Source organism: Eulemur rufifrons, chromosome 6, assembly GCF_041146395.1.
Source record: "Eulemur rufifrons isolate Redbay chromosome 6, OSU_ERuf_1, whole genome shotgun sequence".
NCBI lineage: Eukaryota > Metazoa > Chordata > Mammalia > Primates > Lemuridae > Eulemur > Eulemur rufifrons.
Window position 1 is genome coordinate 79,897,535 of NC_090988.1, and position 22,954 is coordinate 79,920,488.

The following is a 22,954-nucleotide window of genomic DNA, read 5'->3' on the forward strand; positions in this document are numbered from 1 at the left end:
TCCTTTGCACACCACTTCCCAGACTCTCCCTCTCCTCGGGTCCCGCCTAACCTCGGGGAGTCCCCGCTCGTCGCCCGTTGGGCTTCCAATCCCATCCCGCCACTGGCTGGTCAGCCAATCAGGAGGCGGCCCTCCCGAGGGGCCGGGCCGGGGGGCGGTGCCGATTGGCGGAGCCTGAAGCCGCCCGCTTCAGCCGCGGGGCAGTAGACGCGTCCGTCTGCTGAGGGAGGAGACGCTCCTGCCGAGGCCGCCTGGGACTCTGTGCCACGCCAATCGGACACCATGGAGGACAGCCGGGATCCCGCCAGCAACCAGATGAGCCACTGGAAGGAGCAGCGGCACGGGCAGGTACACCCTGTGCTCTCCGAGCCACCGAGGGTCCGCGCGAAAGTGGGTCGTCGGAGAGTAACGGCCCCCGCTCCCCGGCGTGGCGGCGCTCCGAGGGGCTGTACCACTGATCCCGGGCGGGGAGGGGGGCTGCCTTTGGTGCAGATGGGCTGTCACATTCGCGGGAGAGGGACGAGGGGTCTGGGGCATGGGCTGCGGCCTGCAGGATTTGTCGCCCACGGGGCGCGGGTGGTTGGCTCCGGATTTTGCACTTTTGCCAGCTGGGACAGAGGTCACAGCTTGGAAAAAGGCAGAGAGCTGCAGCTGCAAGAAAGGAAGTGAGGCGGGAAGTGGAAGCAGGCTCTAGCTTTGACCTTTGTAAAACAGTATCTACACGCATTCATTTTGCTGGGTGCCAAGGGGGCAGGGACCGTGTTTTATCATCTTGATGTCACCAGCACCGGACACGGTGGATGGAACGTAGTAAGCACAGCATTAAACCAGCTAAATAAAGGAATTTTTATATCCGTTATTTCGCTGGCACTTAAAAACATAAAGCCTGGCATTTTAGAGCTGGGAGTGACATTAGGGATTAATTAATGCGTTTATTCACACATATTCTTTGAGTGTCTGCATGTGTTACTGTGCTGGGACACGGTGTACACATTCCAATGAGGCAAGAACAACACCCTTGATAAGCTCAGAGTCTAGTGTGGGAGATAGGATGCATAAACAGGTAATTACCCTCCAGCGTGGTAAGGGCTCTAATAGTAGAGGTTATCTGTAGAGCGTAAAGGGAGTGACCAGTTTGGCCGGAGAAAGCAGTTGACATCTGAATAGGAACTTTATTTATTTATTTATTTATTTTTGAGACAGAGTCTCACTCTGTTGCCGGGGCTAGAGTGAGTGCCGTGGCATCAGCCTAGCTCAAAGCAACCTCAAACTCCTGGGCTGAAGCGATCCTCCTGCCTCAGCCTCCCCGGTAGCTGGGACTACAGGCATGTGCCACCATGCCCATCTAATTTTTTCTATATATATTTTAGTTGTCCAGATAATTTCTTTTTATTTTCAGTATAGAGGGATCTCACTCTTGCTCAGGCTGGTCTCGAACTCCTGAGCTCAAACAATCTGCCCGCCCAGAGTGCTAGGATTATAGGCGTGAGCCACCGCGCCTGGCCGTGAATAGGAACTTTAAAAAGGAGCAGGATTTTAGCTCAGTGGTGGCGGGGGAGGCATTCCTGGCCTGTGCCTAGGGGTGCAGAGTCTCAGAGGGCATCTATGAGGAGGTTGGACTGGATGAGACCGCATCTGTACTGAGTCTTTTGGCACGTTGGCCCAGCCGAGGACTTGCCCAGTTCCCATGGCTGCTGGTTAATGGCAGAGAGAGGACTGGAGCCTTGCCTTTCCTCATCCTGCATAGGGCTCTTTCTCAAAATCCTGTGTTTATGAACTAGGGTATTAGCAATGCTAAGTGTTCATGAATTGCTTTAATGGTCCCCTGTTTGGGAGAAGGCTGCCATTCTCTTCTAAGAGTCTGGAAAATCTCGCCTGTTGGCCCTGTCCTTTGTTATATACCACTAGGACAGTTCAATTTTTCAGGAATTCTTAAAGTGAACCAGAGAGACTTAGACTCTTCATCAAGGACATACAACCAGTTAGTGGCAGACTCAAGATTAGAACTCAGCTTCAGGCCGGGCGTGGTGGCTCACGTTTGTAATCCTAGCACTCTGGGAGGCCGAGGCAGGTGGATCGTTTGAGCTCAGGAGTTTGAGATCAGCCTGAGCAAGAGCGAGACCCCCGTCTCTACTAAAAAAGTAGAAAGAAATTAGCTGGACAACTAAAAAATATATATAGAAAACATTAGCTGGGTATGGTGGTGCATGCCTGTAGTCCCAGCTACTTGGGAGGCTGAGACAGTTGGGATCGCTTGAGCCCAGGTGTTTGAGGTTGCTGTGAGCTAGGCTGATGCCACAGCACTCTAGCCTGGGCAACAGAGTGAGACTCTGTCTCAAAAAAAAAACAAAAACAAAAACAAACACAAACAAAAAAAAACTCAGCTTCAGGGGGCCAGGACTGTTTCCATACCATTGCTAAATCTGGTTCACACTGGAGTTTTCATGAATACTTGGTGAATTGAGAAAAATACAGACAATGTAGTGAGATTTTCATAAAACAAAATATATTCATTTTTAAAGGACTTCCCTTTGTTCTGAGACTAGCTTGCTTCTTTTTTTGTTTGGGAGAATCATGAACTTTTGTATCATTAAGTCCCTGCTGTTGATTGACTTAACATAGTTGCCCACGTGAGAAACAGGTCGCTCACAAAGCCTGCTGGAGGACTTACAGTTGGAACACTGCTATCTCCTTTTGTCCACGGCATCTCAGTGCACTGTGTACATTGTCCTGTTTGGCAGTCACATTGATGTCTTGTTCCTCAATTTTACTTCCTCTGAGTGAAAACTGCTTGCTTCTTTGAGATGACCCCTCCAGGACCCTCCAAAAGAAATTGTGCATATGCCTCATAGCCTATGCAATTTTCAAATACTTTATTATGAAAAATTTCAAACATTCAGAAAAGTTGAAAGACTAGTGCAGTGTATATCCATAGATCTACCATCTAGATTGTACAATCAGCATTTTGCTATGTATCTTTTATTACACATTATTCCATCTGCCCATCCCTTCATATGTCCAATAATCCATTAATTTTTTCAGCACATTTTAGAATAAGTTGTAGATATCAGTATACTTTACCCCTAAACACTGAGTATGCAAATTAACAGATGTTAGTTTGTTTATTTACTTATTTATTTATTTTTTGAGACAGAGTCTCAAGCTCTGTTACCCGGGCTAGAGTGCCATGGCATCAGCCTAGCTCACAGCAACCTCAAACTCCTGGGCTCAAGCGATTCTCCTGCCTCAGCCTCCGAGTAGCTGGGACTACAGGCATGCGCCAACATGCCTGGCTAATTTTTTCTATAGTTTTAGTTGTCCAGCTGATTTCTTTCTATTTTTAGTAGAGATGGGGTCTCGCTCTTGCTAGGGCTGATCTCGAACCCCTGAGCTCAAACGATCCACCTGCCTCAGCATTCCAGAGTGCTAGGATTACAGGCATGAGCCACCAGCCCGGCCCTGTGTTCATGTTTTTAAGATAGTATTTATATACAATGAAATGGGTAAATATTAAATGTATCATTCCATGAGTTTTGATAAATATTTACAACTGTGAGCACTAAAGTCTTATCAAAAGGTATGGAAGATTATCATCAGCCTGGAAAGCTCCTTCATGCTATTTCTAGTCATTCCCTGTAATCCCTGCAATCTTGCCCCAGGCAGCCACTGTTTTGCAATTTTTTTGAACCATTGATTCATGTACCTTTTTTTGTGTAAGACTTCTTTCATTTAGCAAAAATCTTTTAAGATGTATGCAAGTTGTTTCATGTATCAGTAGTTTGTTCTTTTTGTTGCTGAGTAGTATTCCATTGTATGATTATACCACCATTTGGTTATTCTGTTGCTGGACACCTGAGCTATTTCCAGTTTTTTGCTATTATGAATAAAGCTGCTATGCTAATTATACTAGTCTTTTTGTGCATATATGCTTTCATTTCTCTTAGGAAATACCTAGGAGTGGATTTGTTGGGTCATAATAGGTGAATGTTTTATAAGAAACTGCCACGCCTTTTTCCAAAGTGCTTGTACCATTTTATACTTAATCAAGAGTTTCAGTTGCTCCACGTCCTATGGTGTGTTGTAAGTCTTAATTTTAGCCCTTCTGGTGGGTATGAAGTGGTATCTGTTGTGGTTTTAGTTTGCATTACTCTGATTATTAATGATGCTGAGCATTTTTTCATGTGCTTATTGACTACTGGTATGTGTTTCTCTGAAGTGTCTTTTCAAATCTTTTGTCCTTTTAACAATTGGGTTGTTTATCTTTTTCTTATTGATTCATAGCCCATATTTTAAGTGAAATCATGTGTGAGCAAAGTGCTGTTGTAATAGATGCCAACATGTATAATGGTGTAAACATATTTTAAATTATGTCTCTCTTACATACATCATGGCCCAAATTGGTTGGAGTTTGAAGGACGTGGGTGGATACTCTGCTCCCCACCGTTATTGAAGGCACCAGGCTGAAAGAGGTCCCCCCTTGGTCAACTCATGGCTTTCAAGGTTGCTCTGGGCATTGCCATCCAGCCACAGAAAGGTTAAAAGCATGAAGAGGGGTATCTAGGTATGTGAGAGGTTTAGGGGCCAGGGTCGCTTCCACTTACATTCTGAGAACTTTGTTACAGGCCACACCTAACTGTAAGGGAAGCTGGGAAATGTAGTCTACCTCTGTGTCCAGGAAGCTGACTCTACCACATTAGCCAAAACATATATTCCATATTTGGTGAAAATCTATCTAGCCATTTTCTCGTGAAGTGGTGATGGGCAGACAAGATCTCTTTTTAAAGAATATGTGCTCTTTACTTTCTGGTATTAAAATATTCTCTCTGTTAGAAGATTATGAAAGCAACAGATGGTATTTTTATATATCTTTTTTTAATATCTCTTGCATGGTAAATCCTTTTATATAAGTAGGCAGCTCTGTATTAGTATCTTCCCTTCCACTCCCCAATTAGTTTTGATCTTTGATCTTGACTGGGAGAGCTTTACATTTTGGAACTACTGTAGGAGGGCACTCTTTGTCTCCACCCTCACAGCCAGATGCAGAGTGCCAGCTGGGTGTATCCTCTTTTGGAACCAGGGTGCCAACCAATGTGAAAGCAATTTATTGGGCGTCTCTCCTTGTGGTCAAATTTTGTTGCTGACAAGTGAATTGAGAGTTTTGTAAGCTTTAATAAGTGACCATTCAGTCACACGTGATAGTGATAGGTATGACTTGGATTCACTTAAAAATCCTTATGTCTTTCTCCTAAAGTACATTGGCAGGAAGGAGGTGGTTCTACAGGTATTCCCACTCACTTTGAATAGAACTTAAATAGGAACTTTTTTTTTTCTTTTTGTTTTTTCTTTTAATTGTTCCTTCAATCCTGCAGATAGGAACTTTGTTGCTCACAGCTTAGAATGCCCTGGGTCTTCCTTTGGAATACTTAGGTTTAATAAGCCTCTGATGTGGGAGAGACATTATGAAAGAAGAAATAGAAATTCCTAAGCTTTCACTTCTATTTTTTAGCCAATATATATGCCACTCCATGATTTTTCTCCAAGTAAGAGAGGCTAATTGCAAAATGTAAAATAAACAAATATTTATTTTCATTTATTTTCTCATTTTTTGTCCTTAATTTTCTTTCTATGTATGGTGACTACTGCGGCTTCTAATACAGAGTAAAGGAAACTTTTACATTTGTGGGTCAATTTTCCTTCATTTTTTGAGCCTGTCTTTCCAAACCCTTCCTTTTATTCCTTGTTTTTTTGAAAGGTTGAAGGACTAGGCCAGGTCTGAGTGTTACCAGACTGACTTAAGGCAGTTTCAAGACAGAAAAACCTCTTTTGCGATACCTATTATTCTGTGTATTTTAAAGGTTTTATTTTCAGTAGGATTATTTTAAATGCTTGCTAATTATTGAAAGCCAATAGAAGTGTTTTGACATTTCTGGCTGGAAACATTTAAGGAGCAAAGTGAGTGACTTGGCAGTTCACCAAGAAGAGAGGAAAAAATATTAGCAGCTCTTACGACGTGTTTACTTTTGTACAAAACGATACGACATAGCCTTGCTTGAAAAACATTTCTTATTGAGATAAGGGAGGAGCTGTATTCAGTCATTCTGTGCTTAGCGGTCCAGCCACGTGACCTTAAAGTCCGACATTTGTTATCTTCCTCGTAAAAGGCAACTTTTACTTTATTTTTTCTGAAATTAAAACTACCCACTAGGCCGGGCGCCGTGGCTCATGCCTGTAATCCTAGCACTCTGGGAGGCCGAGGTGGGAGGATCGCTCGAGGTCAGAAGTTCGAGACCAGCCTGAGCGAGAGCGAGACCCCCGTCTCTACTAAAAGCAGAAAGAAATTAGCCAGACAACTAAAAATCTATATAGAAAAAATTAGCCGGGTATGGTGACGCATGCCTGTAGTCCCAGCTACTTGGGAGGCTGAGGCAGCAGGATTGCTTGAGCCCAGGAGTTTCAGGTTGCTGTGAGCTGGGCTGATGCACGGCACTCTAGCCCCGGCAACAGAGCAAGACTGTGTCTCAAAAAACAAAAACAAAAACAAAAACCAAAAAAAACTACCCACTAGTTCTATTCCCTGGGGTTCCTAGAAGCATTTTTTATTTTCTCCCAGACCCCCATGCACTTAAACACCAAGTATAGGCAATTCTTTGCTTGCCTATTAGATGTATTATCCTCTGCCTTGCTCTGTGCATTGTTGGTAGCCTAAGGCCACAAAGGTTGCATATCACATAGCAGTTATACTGCTGAGATGGCTTTCATTATACTTTGTTTAGTACCAGCAGTAACTATCTGTGTCCTTTATCAAGAAAATAGTTTCATTTTTTCCTTTCTCTTACCCTTATTGGATTTTCCTTTTTCCCTGATATATTATTTAATATTTTATTTAGTGCCTCATTTATCGAGCAGCTTAGGTGGCTTGTATAGGATAATTCAGGCAATGTGTAAAGAAGGATGAATATCTGACTCATATTGACTTGTAACTGAGGCACCTGTTGGCTTAACCATGATGAAGTCTGTTTACAAGATATATAAGTGCATCCCATGATGAAGTCTCAGCTTATAAACCAGAGTTTATAGTTTTCAAAAGGGTACTAATAAGTGGAAACCATGTTGATGAACTATTTCACCAGAGAAAGCCAACCCCAGGAAAATTTCTTAACCTACGTATTAGCTCTGGCCAAAAGAAGCCTATAAAAATAACAAAGTCCAAATGGAATTTTACTTGAAGTTCCTACTTCTAATCATAGTGGCGGTTTTTAGCCAAGCCAATTTCTGCAGCAGTTTTCATAACAAGTTTGTCTAAAGGTGTTTGCTCAGAATTTGAAGTTGTGAATTAAAAGATTTCCCTGGTATTTTTCCACTTGCTTGGAAAGAATCTTTCTTGGCCATTCATACTGGCCCATAGTTTAGTTTATTTACACGTTGAGTCCACACACATTTGTTATGTACTGAGCTTCGTGTTAGGGTGTCAGGGATAGAGATGTAAAAGGCGTACACAGTCTACAGATGACAACAGTGAAATCAACAGGTAATTCTAATAAGTTTGTTCTATGTGGCACAAAAAGATGCCCTTAGCCCTATCTGAGGGGTGGCGTGGGCAGGGTAGGGAGCGTGCTCCAGGAGAGGCATGTACAGGTGTCAGGTGTCATGGGTAACTAGCAGCCAGGAAGATGTAAACATTTAACAGCTACAAATGCTGCTTTTCCCAAGAGAGAGCTCCTAAAATTGTCCAGCCACAGAAAAGCTTTTCTATCTTTAGAAAATTCTGGTTCTAAAGTGATCTTTCATTGATATTGCAATCAATAATTGCAAGTTGGAGGAAATCCCTTTGCTCATCCATGCTTGTTGTATGTAACAGGTAAGCCTGTGCCACAACACTGAGATCTGGATAAGGTACTTAAGTTCTCTGAGCGTATAGCATCACCCATTAAATGGGATTAATAATGTTGATCTCACTGGATTATTGGGAGGCTTATGTGAGATCACGTGTGTGGTCCTTTCCCCAGCCCCACTCTCTCTTTATTTAGTAAATCTTCATTGCATTAAGTATTTTTATCTTAAATATACAGCATACACTCCTCACCTTCTGTTATCTGTCAGTTGAGGCCAGTTCCTCTTATGTAATGTTGCCCTAACACCCCCTGAAGTCGGCGACCTTTTCCTTTCTAGTTGTTCCCGCCGCCTCCCTTCTGTGTTGCTGCTAAAGCTTTTCCTGCCATGCTCATTTTGAAGGAAAATCGCGTGTACCAGAGCTTGTGTGCGGAAAGCCATTATAAATTAGGACAATTGATCTATCAGAGTGGGGAAATGGAAGAGATTCTGAATGCTCCATTTGTAACTTCAAAACCCATGTTTCATTTCTTGACAGGATTGATATTGTGGAGGGGATGTAGGGAGAAATAACCTTGGCTTAATCTTTTCTGCCAAAGAGTCAGGATATAACACAGTTCCACATACCTTACTATGCCTGACTAGCCTGCCAACTGTAAACATTTACTACACTAAGAGCCCTCACCTCCTCTTCCTTTGTGTCTTAACAACACACCTTAGCCAGCTGCGTAAGAACAAAATTGTGCAGTGAAAATCCTGGCCAATGGGATGAGACAGCCATAGGTCTACATTACAGATAAAAGGTGAAATGCCACCATCCCCCCCCCCCGTAGCACGTGCTGGCTGGCTGCCCTGACTGCCGCTGGGCACCCTTCTGATCAGAAGTAAAGATTTTGCCTTGCCGAGACAATTTACATTGTCTGACTGCTTTCTTAACAACACCGCGGGTCATTTCTAACAGGGATTCCTGCATTGGGCGGGAGGATCGATGGTGGCGTAATTCCAGCGTTCCCACTCTAAGATTCCATGATTGTCGTCAGGCAAGACTATCTCATGCTTCAGTACTTTATTCGTTCATCCAACTTACTCCTCACCTGCCTCCTTTGGGCATGGTTTTTGTCCTGGACCATATTATCCTGACCTGGTGGTCGTCAGGAGGGACTGTGATGTGGTCTCATCTCTTTCTCAGTGGCAGCTCCTTCCCTGCATTAGGGATGCAAGCATGTCAATGGCACTCTCACCTGTGTAGCTTTCCTTTTCCTAAGCTTCTTGGTATCCTCTCTCTTACTCTTCTCCTTTATGGGATGTCCCTTTTCTTTTCTTTCTTTCTTTCTTTTTTTTTTTTTTTTAAGACTTCCTGTAGTGCCTTGTTTATATGGTGAAAAGAGCCTTTAAAGAGTAGACAGAATTAGTTTGCTCTGACTCTTTTACTATTTTAATTTGGGATCATCCAAAAGCCCTAGGTCTAGTGGTTCTCAATCCTGGCTTCACTTTGGAATCACCCAGGGAGTTAAAAAATATCCCAGGCCTCACCCAGACTCCGTGTTCGAGAAATTTCTAGGGGATGACCCAGGCATTAGCATGCTTTAGAAAGCTCTCCAGGTGGTTCCAATATACAGCCAAAGTTAGAAACTAAGGTTTAGGCTTAAACTAAAGGGGAAGTTGTGCAATTTTGCTCCTTTTTCTGACTCATTTTCTACTTAAAAAAAAAAAAAAAACTACAGAGGGTCACATGTGTTAGCAACATGTATATCTTCAAAACAGTGGTGTGATTGGTAACTGTGGATTGGACCCTTAAAGTTTCTGATGGTTTGGAAGGGGCTCTGCTAGATGGGTTTAGGGATACAGGTGGGTAGAGCAAGGGAGTGTGGATGGAAGCATATGCATCTGTCGTGATTACTAGAAGAATAAAAACTAAAATGCTTTGCTGCTTCTACTGTCAGGTCATGTTCTTACAGCCAGTGAAGTGGTAGTATACATGTGCCTAGTGTGTGGCCTGCATTTTGCATACGTTTAGCTCTTTTAATTCACATATTAACTCTGGGAGGTAGTTATTACTCTGTCCATTTTGCAGATGAAAAATTGAGACTCAAAAATAACTTTCCAGTAGCTACATAGCTGGTAACTGGCAGAGGTGGAAGTCAGACCCAGGCTTTGGTGCCGGCACTCATAGTTTCTGCCTGGTGCCATGTTGGCCTCTTCCCATTTTGATGAGAATATCATTCTAGTGGGCAAGGGGCATTTACAGTGTGTGTGAGAGTCTTGTTTATTAATTTTGCAAATTCCAAGCTCTCTTTTATTCAGTGTCTTTTCTCAAACAGCTCACAGGACTTTTAAAGTTTAAGTGCCCACTCCCCACCACATCACCTTCTAGAGAAGAGGCAGGTATTAACTTTACTTTAATATGCAGGACAGAAATGCATGGGGAGTAAAGGTTACATACTGCATTCCGGGTTTATGGAAATATGTACTAAGCAGAGAGCTTTTCTTGGTGAGTGAAGTTGGTCTGTTGACTTTTGTCAATAGACGCTGTTGAGTTCTTCTCCCAGCCTGGAGGTGGCTTAGCTTTGCTTCACCCGCACGTCCCTCCTGATTCCCCAGTGACTAGAGGAAGACACTGCAGAGGCAGTTGTCTGTGTTCAAAAATCCTGTATGACTACGGAACTGGATGAAGCCAAGAGCTGCCCAGGATTACGTGGGGCTTAAAGAATGCGGCTCTCACCCTAGACGAAGGACAGCTAAGTGGCTTCTGATGCAACTGACATTGGAGAACTGGGCGTATTAAAACTAGTTCTTTAATATAGTAAAATAACATAATCTATCCCATTTCAAAAACATTTGACATCTTTAGAACATTAATGCTATAATCCATCTTACCCGTAACAGTTTATTTTCAGTGACAATAAAAGCCATTGACTTTTTTGTTTTTTTTATTGAAAAGATGTTGTGACTAGCTGGCATACGCTGCTTGAGGGAAGTGACCGCACTATACAGGGTGGCTCACTTGAACACCCACAGCAGTAGCAGAGCTTTTGTAAGCTCTGGGTAAAGCATTGACCCGCATAGCTTCTCTGGAAACTGTCTTCTCTATATTGGTTTGGACATTCACTCTTAAGCATATATGACCCTCTTGGGGGCCTTTCTCCCATCCTAGTACTAACCAGGCCCGACCCTGCTTAGCTTACGAGATCAGACGATCGCGCACGTTCAGGGTGGTATGGCCTTTCTGTCTGGGGGCTTCCTGTGTGGAGCTCAGTGGCTCCCTCTAGAGCAGGTGCTGAGCAAACTGTCAGGCTACAACCTGTCTTTCTGTTCTTCAGAGCAGGTTTCTTAGCAGGTTGGTGTTGCGATTTGTCAAGGATTTCTGAGATCTGGCTGTAAATTTTAGGTAATGGCACATATTGTAGTATTTCTTTGACACAGGAAATTTAGGAAGAGTTTGGGCAGATGGTATAAATATTGCAAAATGCTGTGCCCTGTGACTGTAAATTAAGGGTTTGATTTTACTGACTCTTCTGCGCTGTTTTTCCCTTTATCTTCACATAGAAACCCGATGTCCTGACCACGGGGGCTGGTAACCCCATAGGAGACAAACTGAACATTATCACAGCAGGGCCGCGTGGGCCCCTTCTCGTTCAGGATGTGGTTTTCACTGATGAAATGGCTCACTTTGACCGCGAGAGAATTCCCGAGAGAGTCGTGCATGCTAAAGGAGCAGGTGAGCGCTACGTTCATTTGTTGTAAAAGGCTCGTTTCATAGCACCTGGGTCAAAAATCACTTCCCAAAGGGTTGGAGGACCTTTAATAGAAATGCCAAATCTCCATTCCGGGAGAAAGGAAAAATGTCCATCAGTGGGGGAATTAGTAATTAAATGATAGTTATTTCCTTGGATTGAATATTAAATGTAAAATAGGTTATTTTAAAAATGATAATCTTCCATTTCTTCTATCATGCAGTTGAGTGAAGCAATAAAAATACAGTAAGTCCACACCTAATGATGTCGATAGTTTCTTAGAAACTGTAACTTTAAGCAAAATGACATATAACAAAACCAATTTTATCATAGGCTAATTGAGATAAACAAGAGTGAAATTTCTAAACCATATTTCTGGTCACAAAAACATCATCAAACTTCTAAATAAAGACCGAAACACTTCTTATATTAAACATTGAGGTAAATGTGAGCTATACATACATTTAAGAAAGAGTAATAAAAACAAATAAGGTAATTATTTACCCGCTTATTCTAGTTCAGGGACACGGGTGACCAGAGCCTATCCCAGCAGCTCAGGGTGCAAGGCAGGAACCAACCCTGGCCAGGACTCCTTTCCCTCTAAGGGCGGACTCACACTCACACCGTCCCTCCCTCAGACTGGGACCATTTAGACATGCCAGTTAACCTAACGTACACATCTTTGGGTTGTGGGAGTACTGGGAGAAAAACCCATGCAGACATGGAAAGAACACGCAAAATGCACACAGACTGGCTCCAGCCAGAAACCAATTTTTTGTTCTCGTCAACGTTATAATGAAGCAACGTTGAACAAAACCTTATTCAAGGACTTGCTGCTCTACAGAAATACGGACATAGACACACACACTGTAATTGCAACTAAGTTTAAACGGTGAACTGACGGGATAAATACTGAAATGAAGTGCAAAATTGAGGATAGTTGTATTAGAGTGGTGGGTTTGTGGGGATTTTTCCTTTCCTTTTGTCCAAAACATCTGTGAAACTTTTCTATTGTTTTTATAATAGACACAAAAGATAGGGGTGGTATTTAAAAGAAAGCTAAAAACTCAATTTTTTAGCTCCATCGGAAAGAAGAAAATGTTTTTCTTAGCTTGCTTACTTGGACTTCCGGTTAGGATTTCTGAATTTCTTAACCTCTTCCTCTTGGATAAGATTTCTTCCTAGCTTCTCCAGCATTTTTCGCGTGTGTCTTTTCCATCATGACTTGATGTGCTGTTCAGTTTGCTTGGCTCTGTGGCGTCCTTGTTTCCTTGTTAAGTGTTGAAATTATTCTTTCTTTCCCTGTATTTTTTCTCCCAGTTCTGTTTCTCTCTAGGCCCTGCCTGACTTGAGACCCCTCTGAGGCCCTGTGTCCTTGGGTCAACCTTAAGTACTTTCAGCCCCACTCATCTCTTCCTCTTGGCTTCAGCTGTGTGGTGCTTAGCTCAGCACTGAATGATATATAACAGGGTTTTGCATTTCACTCTTGTAATTTTGAGTTTGGGCATTTCCCCTTCCCCCATCATGTTGGAAGCTCCCAGAAGGCTGGTGCTAAACCATTGATTTCTCTTGTCCCCCAGATGCCTGTTAAGGGCCTGACGGTCTGAGCAGTGGTCTCATGGTGAGGATTTCTGTGTCTTTCTCATTAGGAGCCTTTGGCTACTTTGAGGTCACGCATGACATTACCAAATATTGCAAGGCAAGCGTGTTTGAGCATATTGGAAAGAGAACTCCCATTGCAGTTCGCTTCTCCACTGTTGGTAAGTCAGTCTGTTGGCATGACTGGTAATGCTTAATTCAGCTTGTACCGTATCTGGGACATTTATAACTTCATTTCAAGAAAAACTTATTAGAAAATAGGAAACAAGGACGTCTCCAAATGACAGCAAGGTTTTATAGTTGAAAAAATATTTGGAGACATATGGGAAGTTACTTAACATTTCTGTTTGTTGAAGTCTTAGGAAATCATACTTATGCAGAGCTGCAATTCTGTGATATTTGGAAAGAAATTTCTTATAAGTGGTTGCTGCTAACGGAAGTATAGAATGGGGATCTTATTCAATAACCACGACAACAGTTGCCCTTTACTGAGGGTTAACTCTATGCCAACCATGGTTTGGTGCTTTCTAGGTATTATCTCTAATCTGTAGATCTCCTTGGCAGGGTGCGATTATTTCCATTTCAGAGAGGTTAAGTGATTTTTCACATGTCACATAGCTAGTGTGAATTCTATCTTACTGCATCTCAACACACCACAAGCCATGATTAATTTTGTTTCTGTGTCAGTCTCTGTTTACTTTTAAAATACTCTGAAATGCAAAAATAAATGAAGGATAAGAATGAACTCATTTTATTAATATTAACCTCATCATTTTGACAACTCACATTCTTTTTGTTCATTACCTTAATCTTCAGAATTATTCTCTTCCTTATTTTAATTAAAATTTTAATTACCTGTTTGAACAAAGTTATCTTATTATGTTAAATAGATAATCCCTCAGCTGTTATTACATATACTCTCTTATTCCTCTCAATTAATTCTTTTGTTTGATTTATAGACCACATGAGCTGGTGGGTAGTAGAAGTATAATAATACAGGCACTTAAATACCTATTTACTTCTAGGGAGTGGATTGGAAAGAGTAGATCCCGATGTGTCTTTATGAATTTAGGCTTATTGGTTGCAAAGTACTTTGGTTTATGCCTCATTTTTCCATTTGAATGTTATAGCTGGAGAATCAGGCTCAGCTGACACAGTTCGTGACCCTCGTGGGTTCGCAGTGAAATTTTACACAGAAGATGGTAATTGGGATCTTGTTGGAAATAATACCCCCATTTTCTTCATCAGGGATGCCATATTGGTAGGTGATAGAGTATTTTGCACTCTATAAATGGTTGTTGATTTAAATTGATTTCAGGTAGATTGGCATTTGAGGAGAAGCCCTTAGAAAGGCAGAAAGAAGAGAATGTAGGTTGTCTAGATTGCCTTTTAAGATCGTTTTTCTGTATTTAATAAGATCAAGTAACAACAGTTACCACTGGTCTTAGATTTCAAGATTTATTGACTTAATGGGAATTAAGTCCAGTTTAGCCTGCGGAGTGTTGAAGATTAGTAAAAAGAGGGACTTTGCCCTAAAACAAGTAAAGGGTATCTCTACATGCTCTGGGGCAGCAGGAGGTGTGTGTTTGTGTGAGGGGTGGTATGTTTTTGTCCTTAAAGAGATGCTATAGCTTTGAGTATATTCGAAATACTTTAGAGTATCTTAGCTACTAATTATATATGTCGAGTAAATTTTATTTTATGGTTTGGCAATTTAAAATTCTAGGGTTGTGTTTAGAATTATAATCCGCAAGCCTAGGAATAGGCCATGTATAATGTAAAACACCAAAATTCCTGTAAACTTAGTTTTTAGATATTTTTTCTCTCTTTTTCCATTTAGTTCCCGTCCTTTATCCACAGCCAAAAGAGAAATCCTCAGACGCACCTGAAGGACCCGGACATGGTCTGGGACTTCTGGAGCTTACGTCCGGAGTCTCTGCATCAGGTGGGAGCACTTTTTTCCACTGTATGATAATACATCACCTGGGGCGGAACTGTTAATTTTGCCTCATGTTGTGTTTCTCCAGTTTGGGATATTTTACTGGAATTGGCTTCTGACTTCCATTTTTGGAGGCTTCCTCAGATTTCTTGATCATGAAGATTTTTATAATGACTGATTTTGTTAATTGTCCCCCATTCATAGGCCTTAAGTGTTGACGATAGATAGCTAGAAGCATTATCAGTTAATATTTAGCAATATCAAGAATGAATTTCTCTAGTATGAAGTAAAGCTCTGTATTAGGGAAATGAGGGGACAGTAATACCAAATTTGCTATTAAAATAAATTTTGAATCACAAGTTAGACTAGTGTTCAGATTTTTTTTAGCTTTCCTTTGTAGAATTTTGAGTCATGCTGTTAATGATTTATATATCATTATGCTTTAAAATTTTTCTGTTTATTATCATCTCTAAATGAAATAATGGTAACCTTTCCCATGGGAAATTGGCTAGTATGTGTCATGTCATTAAGGGGTTTTCTGGAAACTTAAGAAACTCTTAAAAATCTAGGATGTTTTGATTTAAACTGAAAAATTTTAGGCTTTATATTTCTGTCCCTTAGGTTTCTTTCTTGTTCAGTGATCGAGGGATTCCGGATGGACATCGCCACATGAATGGATATGGGTCGCATACTTTCAAGCTGGTTAATGCAAAGAAAGAGGCAATTTACTGCAAATTCCATTATAAGGTACGTGTTGCCTTTGGGGCAGAGGGCATAAGGCCCCTACCACACACCTCTCCTTATTTCTCCTGAAGGATTGAGCAAAGATTAAGGCTTCTCCTACCTTTCCTTCACCTCCACCCCCAAGGGTGGGAGGTATTGATCTAGTTGATCGGCACCATGAGTGTTTTTTTGGCCACCACCTGAGTGGATAAATTCATACTGCTTGATAAAAATAACTATGTCGGGAGGCTGAGGCAGGAGAATCACTTACCCAGGAGTTTGAGGTTGCAGTGAGCTATGAACATGTTATTTCTCTCATGCCCGGGCAGCAAAGCAAGACCCTGTCTCAAAACAAAAAAAAACTGTGTATAGTCTCTCTTTGGTCTCTTTACATGTTTACATGTGGCCAGAGGTAAGAGCACATGGTTGCTGTCAACAATTCAACAGTTTAAACTTTCTTCTCTTTTTGGACCCTGTGGGCATCACCATAAATATTTAGAAAAAATGCTCCTTTTGTGCTGGCTCTCTGGATTAATGTTTCTGATGCTGGCAGGTTCACACTGAGATTACACCTTTCTCTCTGGAGAAAGGTTTTGGTTTGGGCTCAAAGGTAAAAAGATAATACAGCCTGAGGGCTACAGGAAATTTTCATCTGGTTTGGCCTAGCCTTTCTAGGGTTCTCTGCTGGAGTTTGGGGTCAACCCTAGAAAACAGTCAAGTGTTACGATGCTTTGCCTTTCTTAGTCCTGAGTCATTGTCCTGAGCATAGATATCTTTTGGGGTCCGGAAGAGGACTAGGGCAGATTGGAGCATATACCAATCTCACCATCACTTCCAAGATCTGACGCTATTTTTCCAGAAACATCTTTCCTAACTTTTTAAGTCATCCATCCATTTACTTAGAATTTATTGAGGTTGAACAAGGCAAATAGGTAAAATTAATTATATATGTCAGAAAACATAATTATACTGTTTTTTTCACTGCATTCGTGTAGTTAGATCAAATCAGTTTCATCTGGGGAAGCTTTTTAGAAACTTTTGATCAATTGAAATGTTTTAAAGGGCCCTCTTGGTATGATTTTGGCACATTTATTATAAGCAATATTACCAGTGATGGCCAGGGTGTTAGAGATATTCCCAGAGAACTCCAGAGGGTTAGTTAAAAACAGAAGCCTGAGAACTTCTGTTTCCAAGTAGTACTGCTAAAATAAGCAGAGAAAGGTGGGCCCATGGCAAGCACAGTCTCCCTCTAAAGACATCTCAGGCCGGGCGAGGTGGCTCACGCCTATAATCCTAGCACTCTGGGAGGCCGAGGTGGGCGGATCGTTTGAGCTCAGAAGTTCGAGACCAGCCTGAGCAAGAGCGAGACCCCATCTCTACTAAAAATAGAAAGAAATTATATGGACAGCTAAAAATATATATAGAAAAAAAATTAGCCGGGCATGGTGGTGCATGCCTGTAGTCCCAGCTACTCGGGAGGCTGAGACAGGAGGATCGCTTGAGCTCAGGAGATTGAGGTTGCTGTGAGCTAGGCTAATGCCATGGCACTCACTCTAGCCTGGGCAACAGAGTGAGACTCTGTCTCAAAAAAAAAAAAAAAAAAAAAAAATAAAGACATCTCAAATCCCTGCTTTCTTCTAGCCTGTCTTAATCTTTATTTGAACAACTAATGTGGATATGTCAAACAGGAAAACTGTCCCATCTCTTCATATTTATGACTTGGATCTATAATCTTTGACAAGTAACAGTTTTAAGAAACAGTGACCCATTGGCTTGTAATTGGCAAAAGGAGCAGTGTGTTGTCACTTAGAGCAAGACTAAATGATTGTATCTGGGGCAGCCAGCCTAGTCGGTAGCTTTGGAGTTAGGCCAGCCTGAACTTAAATCTTCACTCTCCTAGATAGCTGTGGCCTGGGGCATAGTATAAATGTTCTTTGTACTCCAGTTCTTTTCGCTGTAATGTTGGGATACTACTACAAGCTGTTCACAGTTCCAGAAAGATTGGATTGCTTATGGGTCTGTTCAGCAGAGGGCCCTAAAGTAGCCTGAGATCTACATGGAATCATTAATCTAGATTATTCTGACCTACGATTATTCTTTTCTAAACCCAAATGGCTTCAGTTAGAATTAGAAATGTATTTCAATATTATTGTACAGTTTAATGTAATATCTCTTTGGGTGATCCGCAGATAGTGACCTTCATTTTTTTATCCTGAAGGTGGCTTCACTTCTGGTTCAATGGTAAGAAGAGGTCAAACCTTGCCACTGACTAGAGAGAGTCGGGATTTCTGTGGTAGAAATAGACGGGCCTTCAGAGTTGATTTTTGCTAAGATCTTTCCATGGCACTTGGCTTGTTGGGGGTCTTTCAGAATAAGGTGGACATCCATTGAAGAGCAGTATGGCATGGCAGTAGGAGCACTTGTGAAAGTGACATAACTTCTTTGGGTTTTAATGGGTTTTTCAGAAAGTTAGAATACTAATTTTACCTGCTTATTGTCAGAGTAGTCATACTGGTTCAGAGTAGTTATACTAAAGTTCTTTAAGCTCTATGAACTATGATTCTATGATTTCTTAAAAAAAAGGAAGAGGTGATTGTAGAGGGATTCTAGCTGAGCACAATTTCAGTAACTGATTTGAGCTATTATAAAATGGGAATTAAAAATTACTTTATGAAAAAATGGAAGTCCTTTAATTTTATTGATTTTTTTTGCTTATTTTTAAAATATATATATATTTTTTCTGATTCCAAAAATAACATGAATAAAAAATTCAAATAATACAGAATATGTAAACGGAAAGATAGGACTAATTTTAAATATGAAATGTGTAGGCAGAATTCTCTTGAAATTTAAAAAATCAAGATAATCAAGTAGAATTTCTTGTTGATAAGTTCATTAGTATCAGATTTAAACCACTGAAGTACTGTTGTAAAGAAATTTCAGTCTTTGAGTAACACTACCCAAAGACTGAAATCATAATCCCTCAATGAATTACTGATTCAATTTTGATAACTGCCAGTAAGTTTCAGTTTGAGCTTCTTTCCTTCCTTTTGTAGACTGACCAGGGCATCAAAAACCTTTCTGTCAAAGATGCAGCCAGACTTTCCCAGGAAGATCCTGACTATGGCCTCCGGGATCTTTTTAATGCCATTGCCACAGGAAACTACCCCTCCTGGACTTTGTACATCCAGGTCATGACATTTAATCAGGCTGAAACTTGTCCGTTTAATCCATTTGATGTCACCAAGGTGAGTCCCTAACAACTATATTGTTTTCTTTTTTAAGTTTCTTAGCTAATTTAAAAAAATTTCCAGTCAAGCAGTCACAATGGTGGGGAAGTCATAGACACAGCACAGTGGTACCACTGCAGAGCTTCCGGGACGGTGAGTGAGCGCTCACCAGCATCTCATTTCCATGTTCCTATTTGGAAGTTCATTGAATGCATCTAAGTGGCTTCATATGTTGCTATTGGCAGGGAACACATTTTGAAAAGCTGATGTACTTTTGCCTGGGGAAAGTGTCAATATTTACCATTTACTATTGTGAAAGATTTAACTAGTACACTCATCTGAAGTTCTTACCATGTTTTATTAGATTAAAAAATATTTTCACTGACCTGATTGTATTTGAAAGCTGGTATTTTTATGGGTAGCTTTAATTTCCTTCAGTTGGCTGTCTGGTCATTGTGAATATGACTTTATTTTCAGGTTTGGCCTCACCGGGACTACCCTCTTATTCCAGTTGGTAAACTGGTCTTAAACCGGAATCCAGTTAATTATTTTGCTGAGGTTGAACAGATAGCTTTTGATCCAAGCAACATGCCACCTGGCATTGAGCCCAGCCCTGACAAAATGCTTCAGGTAAGCCCGGTGGATTGAGATGTTCTAAAGCAGGTGTCCATGTGCACGCACACACACACACAGTGTGCAGTTTGGCATGATCTTTATGTGAGGAATTAACTAGAACATTACTTAAACTTTAATCTGGGTCCTTAGTTCCTCTTGGGACTCACTGAGGTGAAGCACCCTTAGATAGGCATTCCTTGAATAAACCAAGTAGAAGCTAAATTCCATGGTAAAGTGTCTGCATATGTGAAGACATGAATAGTTGCTTAATTTTTAAAAAAAGATATAATAGAAATGCTTTAGGTATTTGTAGAGTAAAGCGTGGTCCATTCAGTCTGTAACTGTAATGGGAGGGAATGTAGTTGATTGATTATAATACCTTAATCAGCATAACTTTATTCATTTATTATTTCATGGTGATGCTTGAATTTTTCAATCTGTAAAGAGATCTGAGGATGGGCTTTATGAACTAAATTTATGTTGCCAGGGATAAAGGCAGCGGATTAATTTAACAATTTGTCTTGGTAGTGTTGCTACACAGTCAGTATATTTTACATCGCTTTCTAACATGTTCTTCCAAGAGGGCAAAGAGTGAAAAATTCTACCTTGGACCAGAATCAATAGGAAAATAATTGGCTTAATAATTATCGTGTAAGTCAATCTTTTGTGTTTTTGGACTGGGACCATGAAACAAAGGTTAAAGATTATACCCTCGATGAGACCACAATGACTGAGGGTGCTTCTTATGTAAGTATCTGATTCCAGTTCAGGTTTCAGTCTCCTTGGAGGACAAGTTAAGACCCCCACGTTTTTTGTTTTTTTTTCTTTTTTAATAACAGTTTTGCTATGACATTAGGAACATCTGAAGCCTGTATAGGAAGTAAGTTTTTCATTAGTTTGTAGTTCAATTTAACCAGTATACACTGAGTACCTGTCTATTGTGTGTGATAGACTGTGCCAGGTTTTGTAACAATAACATAGGGCAGAGTGGCATGGTGAATCAGAAGGTGAAATTTTGTCTGATAGGAGGTTGACCACAAAGTTTCATGAACAGGTAGCATTTGAGAGGGGTTTTGAAGAATGGATAGGATTTTGATTTTCAACAGGTAAAATGTGGCAGGAGAAGGACGTGAGTTAAAAAGGACAAACTGTAAATAGTTACTCTCTCCTCCACAAGAAGAGTTGAGTTTGAACAGGTTCATTGGGTATATGGCAGAGGGGACCGTAAATGCTTGAGTAGAAGCATTTCTTTCTTTTTTTTCTTTTGAGACAGAGTCTCACTCTTTTGCCCTGGCTGGAGTGCTGTGGCTCACAGCAACCTCAAATTCCTGGGCTCCAGCAATCCTTCTGCCTCAGCCTCCCCGAGCAGCTGGGACTACAGACATGTGCCACCATGCCCAGCTTATTTTTTCTGTATATTTTTAGTTGTCCAGCTAATTTCTTTCTACTTTTTAGTAGAGATGGGGTCTTGCTCTTGCTCAGGCTGGTCTCGAACTCCTGACCTCGAGCGATCCTCCCACCTCGGCCTCCCAGAGTGCTAGGATTACAGACTTGAGCCACTGCGCCCAGCCTAGAAGCATGTCTTTTCTAGGAAAAGAAAAGTTTTCTTCAGTTTTGAGAAATGTGGTCTGATATATATATATATATCTCAAGTAGAATCACTCCTTTTGGTGATAAATAGAAAAAATAGGCACCTGGGGATTGGGAATAGAAAAAGAAAGTCAAGCTGATTTAGAGGATAAGCAGAAGTTGCATGGAAACTGGGGAGCAGAAGAAGCCAAGACAGTGACCCTGGGCTGGGGGTGGGGAACTTGCGGCCTCAAGGACACATGTGGCCCTCCAGATCTTCAAGTGCAGACCCTTGACAGAATCCAAACTTCACAGAACAAATCCCTTTAAAAGGATATGTCCTGGCCTGGCACGGTGGCTCACGCCTGTAATCCTAGCACTCTGGGAGGCCAAGGCGGGTGGATTGTTTGAGTTCAGGAGTTCAAGACCAGCCTGAGCAAGAGCGAGATCCTGTCTCCACTAAAAATAGAAAGAAATTATATGGACAGCTAAAAATATATATATAGAAAAAATTAGCCAGGCATGGTGGCGCATGCCTGTAGTCCCAGCTACTCGGGAGTCTGAGGCAGGAGGATCGCTTGAGCCCAGGAGTTTGAGGTTGCTGTGAGCTAGCGTGACGTCACGGCACTCTAGCCTGGGTGACAGAGTGAGACTCTGTCTCAAAAAAAAAAAAAAAAAAAGGATATGTCCTGTAAAGTATGGATTTAGTCAAAAGGCTGCACTCAAGGATCCAGAAAGCCACATGTGGCTCCAAGGACTCAGGTTCCCCACCCCTTTCTAAGGCATCTGTTGAAACCATTGGGGAAGAGAATCCTGAAAAAGGATGACAAGTGAAAATTAATATAATTTCTGGCCAGGTGGAGTGGCTCACGCCTATAATCCTAGCACTTTGGGAGGCCAAAGCAGGAGGATTGCTTGAAGCCTGGAGTGCAAGACCAGCCTTAGCAACAGAGCGAGACCCCGGTTCTACAAAAAAAAGAAAAATTAGCTGGGCCCAGTGCACGCCTATAGTCCCAGCTACTCAGGAGGCTGAGGCAGGAGAATCACTTGAGCCCAGGAGTTTGAGGTTGCTGTGAGCTATGATGACATGACTGTACTCTAACCCAGGCAACAGAGTGAGATCCTGTCTGGAAAAAAAAAGAAAAAAAAATTGTGTGTGTATGTGTGTGTATAAAATTTCTATTAGCATTAATTTCAGTTTGGCAAATACATCTATTTTAAATTCAGTGTGTTTATAGTTTTTTTTTTAAAGAATTTTTTAAAAGTGTTTGAAAGGTTTTGTAAGTTTTGCTAAGTTATTTTTTCTAGCCTAGCTTTTCCTATAACTTCTTAGGTCATTTAGGTATGAATCGTAATACCATGGAGCATTTTAGGAGCCATACAACTGGAAAGGCCTGTTGTATTCATTTAGCCATTTGGTGACCCAGTGAGGAATCATTTAAGGTTTTTTGAGCAGGAAAATAATACAATCTGAGTGGGGCCTAAGGGAGATTCTTTTGGCAGGAATATGTAGGTTGCATTTTAGAGTAGGGAGTGGACGAGGAGAGCCACGTTAGGAGGGCTTTGAAATTATTCCTGATGAGAGCTAATGAGCATGGTAGCTTGGATGGTGGCAGTCAGTATATTAATGGACAATGTTCTCAGTTACCTTTTAACAAGATCATGTTAATAAATTTTATGACTTTATCCAAAGTGGTGAGCCAGACCATGGTGAA

The 22,954-nt window shown here is 41.3% G+C and overlaps 1 protein-coding gene across 1 annotated transcript in view; it reads left to right on the forward strand.

Annotated features, from left to right (window-relative positions):
• Nucleotides 1-211: 211 nt before the first annotated feature.
• The window catches only part of CAT (catalase), a 36,712-nt gene continuing 13,969 nt past the window's right edge, over nucleotides 212-22,954 (forward strand). Inside the window, exons 1-8 of the mRNA XM_069471265.1 lie at nucleotides 212-348; nucleotides 11,377-11,548; nucleotides 13,214-13,324; nucleotides 14,294-14,424; nucleotides 15,004-15,108; nucleotides 15,724-15,849; nucleotides 18,882-19,073; nucleotides 19,533-19,685. Coding sequence (XP_069327366.1) covers nucleotides 283-348; nucleotides 11,377-11,548; nucleotides 13,214-13,324; nucleotides 14,294-14,424; nucleotides 15,004-15,108; nucleotides 15,724-15,849; nucleotides 18,882-19,073; nucleotides 19,533-19,685 — 1,056 coding nt within the window. The 5' untranslated portion in view covers nucleotides 212-282. The remainder of the gene's footprint in view (nucleotides 349-11,376; nucleotides 11,549-13,213; nucleotides 13,325-14,293; nucleotides 14,425-15,003; nucleotides 15,109-15,723; nucleotides 15,850-18,881; nucleotides 19,074-19,532; nucleotides 19,686-22,954) is intronic.